At 39.9% G+C, this 10,026-nt stretch overlaps 1 protein-coding gene across 1 annotated transcript; it reads left to right on the forward strand.

Annotated features, from left to right (window-relative positions):
• Positions 1–1,728: 1,728 nt before the first annotated feature.
• tmsb1 (thymosin beta 1) lies at positions 1,729–7,568 on the forward strand. The gene is made up of 3 exons (XM_060927594.1): positions 1,729–1,836; positions 3,710–3,822; positions 7,123–7,568. Exons 2-3 carry the CDS (start codon positions 3,723–3,725, stop codon positions 7,176–7,178), a joined length of 156 nt encoding a protein of 51 aa, XP_060783577.1. The 5' UTR covers positions 1,729–1,836; positions 3,710–3,722; the 3' UTR covers positions 7,179–7,568.
• The last annotated feature ends 2,458 nt before the right edge of the window (positions 7,569–10,026 follow it).

Below are 10,026 nucleotides of genomic sequence, written 5' to 3' on the forward strand. Positions count from 1 at the left end.
ATCCAAATCGAGCTGCTGTCGGTAATCGAGCTGAAGGTCCCAGCAGGGTGCCAGAGAAATCCAATCCTACATGCACACAATGAAATCGGGCTATTGTGTGAGGTGCATTGTGCACCCGAGCCACAGGTGGCGCTACACGCCCCATTGTGTTGGTACACTTCCGGTTGTCGTCATGAAGAAGAGCTATTCAAGAGTGTAAACAAAGTTATCAGTTCCGTGTTCTCCATTGCGCGTTTTTCTCCCGTCCATGAATTTTAATATATTCAACTCCTTAAGCTGAATGAGCATGAACTCCGTCTCCTCATTGCTCCAGAAGTGCACATTTCTGCTTGCCTGTGGCAGTGGGGGCGTGGTCAAGCACCGGTCTGTGACAGGAGGGCGGAGCCAGGGAAGGTGAGTGGCAGAACGACGGTACACCTGACGATAATTAACCTGTGTTTGTGTGTCTTCCCAGTAACCGCGCCCTATTTAAGGAGGCAGAGGGAGAGCAGAGGGGACAGCTCATCCCGGGACTAGAACACAGCGCGTGCGTGTGTGTGTGTGCGCGCGCGCGCTTCTCTCAAGAATAAAAGTAGGCTGTTAAACTGAAAAGTCTGACAATAAAAAGCCTATTAGTACCAGAAGCTTTGTCCTGCCGTCCTCTGTGCTCCACCCACACTTCAGAGAGCTCTACATCGCCATTTTCTCTTCTTTGTTTGTTCCTCCTGACCTCTTCTGCTGCTCGCTACTACTATTATCATGCCGACCGAGGCTGTTGTGTTTCCCGCTTGTGGTCTCGTCACTCGTCACTTCCGGAAGTAGCTCGACAACTAGCTCGATAGGGTATACATGCACAAAGTAGCTCGGCAGAAATCGCATAAACTAGGTCGTGTAGCTCGATTCCGAGAAATCAAGTTCGGTTCAATTTTAGCCGAATTAAGGTGTATACATGGCATTTTGAACTTCGATTTCAGTCGAGCAACGGCAGAAATTCGATTCTCTCTATGTGCATGTAAACGTAGTGAATGACACCTTAGATGAGCTTTTCATCCATGAGAGGATAAATACCTGATACTCCCTACTAGTCAGACAGAACTGAAGAAGCCTTTCGGATGAGAGGTGAAACGTCTTCAAGAATCTTCAAGCAAGTCCAGTTGCTCTCTTTTACCACCCACACTTAATATGTTAAGTTGCAACATACCAACATAACTATGTTGCCAAATGTTTAATAAACATTAAGCCGCCAGGCTTTGAAATAAATGCTCCAGTGTGGTATAATATTTGTTTTCCACTTGCTTGCTGGTGAAATGATTAAACTGTATTTTCCCATTTTATCCACTGCAGTGCACTTTCTTACCAGAAGAGTGCGCTGTTGCGTCCTTAGTCACACTTCACCTCGCCAACAGAATAGAAACATACTGTATCTAGTTTTCTCACGGTAAATCTGAACTCTGTTCAGATCCCTGTTCGACATCTAGTGCACTATACTGGACAAAGCCCTGTTTTCTATACAGTGCGCACTTATAGAGCGTCTGGATCTGTTTGGGAATCCGTGTCCTCATACTGTAATGTCTGACGATTTATGGCTGAATTACAAACTGCTTCCTAACTCCATGTATAATCGTGATGCACCTAGAATTAAACTATTTGGGACTCAGCCTGAGTGGGTTAGAGGGAGGGAGAGAGGGAGGGAGGGGTAAGGTGGAGTGGGAGTTCGTTTGACCAATCAGAGTGAGGGGTTTAGCAGAACTGGGGCGTGATTTCCTACTTAAACCCCTAGTCTTCCCCGGATTAAACACACACGAGAGATACACGGCTTTCATCAAATGTATATTTCCAACAGGAAGACAATTTCAAGTAAGCAACTCTATTTCTGAATAGTTTGACCTCCAGGTTACCGTTTCAGGTGAGATGCAACACGAAATAGAGTGGAGATGCAGGATATGATTGAGTATAGCATAGCTGACACTGTACGTACCTAATAACAACTTTTTTAAATCAGTTTGTAGTAATTTGCTGCAAATAATGAGCGGATTACTTTTATATTTAAAAAAAAAGTTATGTCCAATCTCAACGTTTTTCGGTGCCACTTAGTGGGCTAGGAGCCAAGACTGTACTGCATTCAGCTCCATCAGTACCATCAGTATGACTTTTTCAGCTACCTGCCTTGAAAGTCTTAGTGTGTTAATACACATTTTATAAACGTTATATGTAGGGTATACAGGAAGGATGGTGCAATTCACGTCATTTTGTGCGCTTCACGTGTTAATTGCGCAATAACAGCGTAAACGTTGCACTGATATGGAGATACCGTGATAATAAAATAATGGAATGATGAAATTAAATCGTACTGTATGCATGTCGTGGTTGTAAAGGTCAAGTGACAAAATAACAATGAAATATGGTTGTTTCAGTAATTATACGAGATAAAAAAAATTACAGGGCAGATTATTTAATTGCAGTGTTATGTCATTTAGTGTCTTTTTTTTTCCTTGTTGTACTCACAACATAAAATGTGCACATAAAATCATATGGTTATCATACTTTTTTCTGTACTTTTCCACCTCCTAGCTCAGGTATATGTGAGTTAGATCTATGTCATGGGTGCAGTACGACTTTTTAAAACAGACCAACAACCTCTACATGCAGCAGATGCTGCTTAATTATAGTGTCAGGTGACAAATGGGTTTCTTGTTCTGTTTACCTTGGGCGTCCATGTCATTAAAAGACACTTAACCGTGTGTGTGCTTCCACGCCTTGTGCAAGGGCACCTGCGGATAAAGAACTCTGTCAGTAACATTGTGGTATTTTTCCTAAAGAGTGTAATTAAAGACTGAAGTTGCATCAAGCTTGCACGCAACATATCTGCATAGACTTAAAACAGTGGCCTTTTTGTAATGTGCAGCGACGTGTGGGCTGAGTTGTCACATGAGCATCGATGAAACGAGGCACGTTCTGAAGACATGTTCAACATGGCTTTTGGTTTCTGCAATTAGAAAAATAAATATTCCATTTAGTAGTAACTAAGTCTTTATTCATGTATTTCTAATTCCTTGACAACGCAGTTCACAGTAACTGGTGATCGCACTGACAATTACATTTTTTTTGTCAGAACTGTCTAATAATGTACCAAAATCTCACAAAATTATGTCAAGAGGTTACAAATCCCTTTAGCAATGTCTTGTGCTCAGTTTGTGGAACTTGTGGCAGAATTATTTGGAAATTCTACTTTTTTCTTTAGTTAGTTCTCTTTTCTTGATAGTTTGCAACTGCACAAAAGAACTCTTGTGCTTTTAAACAGGCTCCCCTTCCAAAGGAAAGTTCCTTTCATGGGTGGGGTGTGACAACATGTCCAGACAGGAGAAAAGAGGCATTAGTTAAGGGCATGTAGTAACAGTGAGAAAGAATGTCCTGGTCTTCGAGACAAACCTGCTTTGAAGCTACAACTCATAAAAATCAGTTACTCAATCTGACTAAATTTGCCACTTGCTGTTGGGTTTAAGATCAGCTTTCCATTTTCCTACTAACTTGTTTACAAATTTCTAAATGTGTTTTACCTACCTACAGATTGATTTCACACCATGCAAAACATGAGTGTATCCACTCATTAAAATAATTTATTTCATTAAAATAGCTTCTTCAAAGTAGTCTTGTGTCTCATTTGGTCAACAACTCATCTTGCAGAGTTTCCAGTTTGATTTAATAATTCAGACAAATTGTGTCTTTCTAGAAGAACATCCAAAATGAATGACAACCCAGTCAAGCAGGAAGTGCAGAACTTCGACAAGAGGTGTCTGAAAAAGACCAGCACTCGTGAGAGAAACATTCTCCCAACACAGGATGGTAAGCCAAACTGGAATCCTTCATTTAGCATCTACATGTTCCCCATGTTCCAACATACATGAGCCATGTTCACATACACCTTTTGTGTTAATTGCCATAAGGAAACAAACAACAGATTGTAAGAGCAAATATGTGATTTATATAGCACTTGGACAGAATGAAAGGAAATGGTGGAAATGGATGTTTGTTCTTGCTTCACCTGTAGCCTAATTTACTGCCAAGTAAAGGATCCAACATATAGAAAAGCATGTCCTTTAATTGTGTTATCATGGAACATCCCCCCAACTACATCTATCTTGTAGCCAGCAGAAAATTCATCCTAATATTTACAGATGTTTTAGTCTAGCTTTTTAAACTCTTTCTGTTCCATGTTGCAATATTATAATACTGTACTCTAATTATTGTTTTATTATAATACTGAATAATCTGTCTGGTATTTAATTATACATAACATTTATTTGTAGAATTAGTATTAGTTCTAATGTCTTAATACGAACATTGGGACTTTCCAACCAGAGGAAATATTGTAACTTACAATAGAAGAAGAAAAAAAAAACTTATGTTGCGGTATTTGATCAGCAACATTAAATTAGCAACATGGTGTCATATGTTAGTGACTGCACTTCTGTAGCAATCATTTTCATCATAGCTGTAGGCAAGACAGCTTAGAAGACAGAGGAAGGCAGCTTAGAATCACAGTTAAAACAAATGATACAAGTGCCACAATCCAGTGTTGCATCTGCTGTGTGGAACTAAACTAAAAAATAGCGAATGAATAAAAGAAGAGCCATGAATACTCAAGTAAATGCTAATACTCAGAGCGCCTAAAGATTCTAGTCAAAATATAAATGATATATGAAATGAGATTATATAGCTTCACTTTTCTTGGTTTAATAAAATCATTATTGCTATGTATGCACTTCTTTTTGTCTGTTTTTGACTCATTTTCTTGTAATTTCCTGGAATGGCAGACATGCAGACAATTTCTAAAATAGAGCAAATTCACCTATGAAAATTGCTATAATCTGTGCTTGTAATTCTAAATACTGCATAATTTGCAATAGTAGTAGGATTATACAATAGCAATAATTGAGTAATAAATGCCACCTCAGTCATCAGTAACCTCAGTATTCCAACAGAGAACATGAGATTTACATCTCCAGTTCCATGCAGAGGTTTACTTGTTTGACTGAATGGTTTGAAAAATCTGAAAACTCAGATTTGAAACAATGATGATGATAAATGTCAGATGTGTCCTTTAACACAACTGTAAACATTAACTTTTGTGATTTTTAATATCTGCTTTTATTACACAGCTTTGTTGAATATCAATCCTCAGAAAGAAGTCTGGTAAATTTTGTTGCTTTAATAATCAAATTAACACCGTCAGCTTATTCGCAAGACTCTATGGCAAAAAAAGGTTACTCCATCAGAAAACATGATGGAAAATTTTTCTAATATTAATTTTAATGTTCAGTTTAACTTCAAGTCAAGTTTATTTGTATAGCGCTTTTAACAATAAACATTGTCGCAAAGCAGCTTTACAGAATTTGAACGACTTAAAACATGAGCTAATTTTATCCCTAATCTATCCCCAATGAGCAAGCCTGTGGCGACGGTGGCAAGGAAAAACTCCCTCAGACGACATGAGGAAGAAACCTCGAGAGGACCCAGACTCAAAAGGGAACCCATCCTCATTTGGGCAACAACAGACAGCATGACTATAATATTAACAGTTTTAACATAAAGTCAGTTTTGTTGATGTTATAAACTCTTCATTGATGGAAACTTGAGTGCAAAACTGTTCATGACAACTGCAGTCCTAAAGTTAGCAAGTCAACTGTAGTCCTCAGCCATAAAAGCATTACTGTAAGTGTCCAGAGCGTCCTCCAGCTGTGACTTTCAACTATCCACATGGGGCCGTCCTCCACAGGAGCGATGTGATGAGACTCCAACCAGACACAGGGCACCAGGATGGATCAGGCAGGTCTGAGGAGCAGAAGAGGTCCGCATCCGCATCTCGATCCCAGGACCGACATGTAACTCAGAGGGACAGGGTGCGGGTGGGGGAGAGGAAACACAGGTTGTTAGGTATGCCCCATGTCACCTGAATAAGTAAGAACAGTATACATATTGCACTGAGTACAAGCAGGGACTCCGGAAACTAACTATGACAGTGTAACTAAAAGGGGAGAGCCAGAAGGTAACACAGGCATGAGGGAGCCCTGGGACATAAAGCAGCCAGCCACTACACCATCAACAAACTCAAGTGAGCAAGCGAGTGGGGGACTGACAGCATCCATACATCCCAGTTTGCCAAAACACTCTGTCTGAGGACCCTCCAGATCTACACCTTTACCTCATAAACACCATTAACAAAAGGCTTGACTAAACAGATATATTTTCAACCTAGACTTAAACGCTGAGACTGTCTGATTCCCGAACATTACTTGGAAGGCTGTTCCATAACTGTGGGGCTTTGTAAGAAAAGGCTCTGCCCCCTGATGTAGCCTTCACTATACAAGGTACCAGCAGATAGCCTGCACCTTTTGATCTAAGTGGGTCATAGAGGATCAGAAGTTCACTCAGGTACTGTGGTGCGAGACCATTCAGTGCTTTAAAGGTCAATAGTAGTATTTTATAACCAGTACGAAATTTGATTTGGAGCCAATGCAATGTAGATAAGACAGGAGTGATGTGGTCATATTTTCTAATTTTAGTAAGGACTCTTGCTGCTGCATTTTGAACTAACTGGAGTTTGTTTATGCACTTATTGGAACATCCAGACAGTAAGGCATTACAATAATCCAACCTGGAGGTAATGAAAGCATGAACTAGTTTTTTCTGTGTCGTGTAGTGAGATTAAATTTCTTATCTTAGCAATATTTCTGAGATGAAAGAAAGCTATCTGGTACCAAGCTATCAAGTTTAACTTGAATTATAACGCTAAGTAGGCCAATCTTGAGAAGGCTACAGAGTTTGCATTATTATGGACGCAGTTCTAACCAGAGTATCTAATTGACTGTTTTTAGGGGAAGCAATAAAATCATTTTTCAATCAATATTTTGTGTCAAATGATTGATTTCTTTCGTAAGTATCCATATAATAATTGGAATAATGTACAGATAGTCGGTCATAATTGCAAAATAAACCCCAACGGGGTAATGCAGGGTGAATCCTTGAATCACCCTGAAGGGTTCTGTTTCATGGTAATGTCCAGCTCATTGTGCATTATCCTTTACTTAGAACACTTGTAAGAATGCCAGTGATGTAACATGCACTTCTCATTTTCTTTTACAGTTATTGACCAAGAAAAGAAGTGTCCACCTGAAGCTTGTGAAGTCTGTCAATCATGAATCTTCTTGTATCTCTTTATCAAACACCCCCACCCTTTCCCTTCTCAACTTTAAGATGTTGTACTCAATCACCCTCTTCACTTCCTGCACTCAACTTTTGTTTAAATCATATCTTGGTCTCTTTACAGTGCCATAGGCAAGGAGACATGCAACTGAATGGGCAGATGAGTGGCAAAATCCTGTGTAATTCCAGCTATTTTTAAACTTTTTTTCCTTCCTATTTTGCATTACTGAGAGTGGATTAAGCTGGCACTGGAGCAGCTGAGCAATCAAATGTATGTTTTATCATCAGTCAACAACTCTGTTAACTATATCCATGTCTCTGTATCTGGTAACATTCAGTATGAGTTATCCCGTAAATGATGTGTAATAAATAATTTTTAAAACGTGCCTTGGAGAGTGGTTCCTTTGCAGTGAGTAGCATGGATTATAATTTTATGTTGGGCTTCTGCATAAATTTACACTAGGCTTTGGTTTTCTTAACTAAAACTTAAAGTAAATTGATTTATTCATTCATCTTCAGTAGATGCTTTATCCAGGTTAGAGTCATGGTGGATTCAGAGGGACAACTGGGTGTGGGGCAGGAATGCACCCTCGATGTGATGCCAGCCCCGATAGCAGAGGGTCGTTGAAACGACGTAGAGTTTTGGTCAGAATGGTCGGTTTCCGTCGTACGTCAGAAAATCAACGTTGAAACGGCGCCGTGAAACGTCGATTTCTCCGCCGTCTGAGAGGGTCGATTTATCACCGTTGAATCAACGTGGGTAAAGGCTGATCTGTCGACCGTCAGAGAAGGTTGAATATACGACGTTGAACCATCGTCACTTTTGCCGGCCAGTTTTCAACATTGGTAGGATGAGCAAATTCTGGCCCGTAGCCAGGGGGGATCGGAGGGTTCGTTCGATCCCCCCCCCCCCCCCCCGCGACACTGCGCCCCGGACACACACGCCCCTCAAGATTACTCAAGATTTATTCATTTGTTCATGTCCGATGAATATACATTGATTCACATTTAAATTTACAATATCAAATCCAGACTAATCAAAAAAGAAAAGTAGACTAAGTGAGGACGAGTTAGAATAACGGCTCATTTCTCCTATGTTTATGTTTACACGTTTTGTTCAGACTGCTTTACACCCCAATCCAGTAGGTGGCGGTAATGCCCCCATTAGACCCCTTTCACTGACGTCACCCGAAACCGGAAGTAAACAAACCCTGCGCCACATTGGAAGACCAACAAACTCGTGATTAGGGGGAAATAACGGCAGCGTGCGGTATGTGAACCCACGAGGCACTTGGTTCATCATAAACCTACAATGGTAAACTTTTGTGCTGTGTTAGGGTTCTAACAAAGCTGATGGGAAAGGTGAAAAGAAGTCTTTCTACAGAATACCAGCTGTGATTGAGACACAAGCAAACCAAGGAGCTTTCTGCCAGGAGACAGAGAGAGGATTTAGCTGCTTTATGCAGAGCGGATCTGAATACTTCAAGTCTATTTTGTTACTGGTAAGTCAGTAGGCTAGAGTGTTGTAGAACATTTTTTTAAATGTTTACTGAATAAAAACATCCTTAATTTTATCAAATATTCTCTACTCTATATTTCATTTCTTTCTTTTGTTTTAATTTTCCTCCCTCCATCCCTCTTTGGATTTTAAATATAGTTTTCCCCCATGTCCAAATAATGAGGTAGGGTGGCATTTAGAAACCCATAGCCTACTGCTGACTTTCTTTATCAATGCTGCATCAAATTAATTTTGGTTATGTTTTTCTGTTTCCATGTACAGGTCTGCGCCGCAGGAGGAATAGGCCACAATTATAAATAAATCATAAAATGTTTCTAAGAACTTGTTCAAGTGTGTTCTGTTCCTTATAAATGTTAAAAGTTATGCCTCATTAGATAGCTTGACAAACATTAGGAGAGGTGCATTGTTGCATGCATTTTTATATCCTGTTGTACATTAAACAGGACGTAGCCTACGCACATTGATATAAATTAAGTTTCACTTTCATGGTTGAAGTATGCATGTGTGTGTTCATCCTAGGCAAGAGCCCCGATGCTTTATTGTTAGCTAGTTTAATTTAGCCTGTTTTGCTTAATTTGTAGCCTTCCTGTTGTACATAAAACAGGAAGTAAAGTTGGATGAATCATCGCCGAAAATTCAACTATAAATCGACCGAAATACGTAGTTGAATAAAGGGTGAAAGGGGGTCTATTCTCTGTCGACCACCAGCCACTTTTCAACGTCGTTTCAACGGAAACTCGTATGAGCAAAGCGGTGTTGAATCAACGTCGGTGATCGACGGTGATTCGACGGCGTATAGGTCGAAGAACATGATTAGCAACAAGATAGAAGAGGTGACCACAGTGACTTTTCAAACTTCGGTGCCTTCAGTAGTGGTTTTGCTTCGAGGTTGTTTTTAATACTTGGATCTGTAGTCAAGACAATCGACCACCAGCTCACAAGCTGTCAGTAAAACATGAACTTTTTGTTCAAAGGTTTTTGTTACAAAATAGCATGTTCATATTCTCCATGTTAGCATGCATGACATGGTCACAAGCTAGGCAGGGATGAGAGTTTTCCGCTTTTCGGCGGATTTCCGCTTTTTCTGAGTAAAAAACAACCTTTTTATATTATGCCAAATCCGTTGAGATTTTTTTTTAATTAATTTCGGGGGGTTGGGGTATGTTCCTTCATGTTGTTCAAACTTTATTAACTCCAACGATGTTTACACATTATTTGTAAGTCGCCATCTTTAGTCTCGTTTAAATCTCGTTGAATGTGATGTAAAATTCGTGTTATCTACATTGTTATTGGTCAAAACATCGATGTCGAGACCATAATAGCCA

This window comes from Neoarius graeffei, chromosome 8, assembly GCF_027579695.1.
Source record: "Neoarius graeffei isolate fNeoGra1 chromosome 8, fNeoGra1.pri, whole genome shotgun sequence".
Classification (NCBI taxonomy): domain Eukaryota; kingdom Metazoa; phylum Chordata; class Actinopteri; order Siluriformes; family Ariidae; genus Neoarius; species Neoarius graeffei.

Bases quoted from the DNA above. Each gene is read 5' to 3' on its own strand.
- tmsb1 (XM_060927594.1), top strand. From the start codon at position 3,723: ATGAATGACAACCCAGTCAAGCAGGAAGTGCAGAACTTCGACAAGAGG. The intron at 3,823-7,122 runs GTAAGCCAAACT...TTTCTTTTACAG, and splicing joins CATTCTCCCAACACAGGATG to TTATTGACCAAGAAAAGAAG.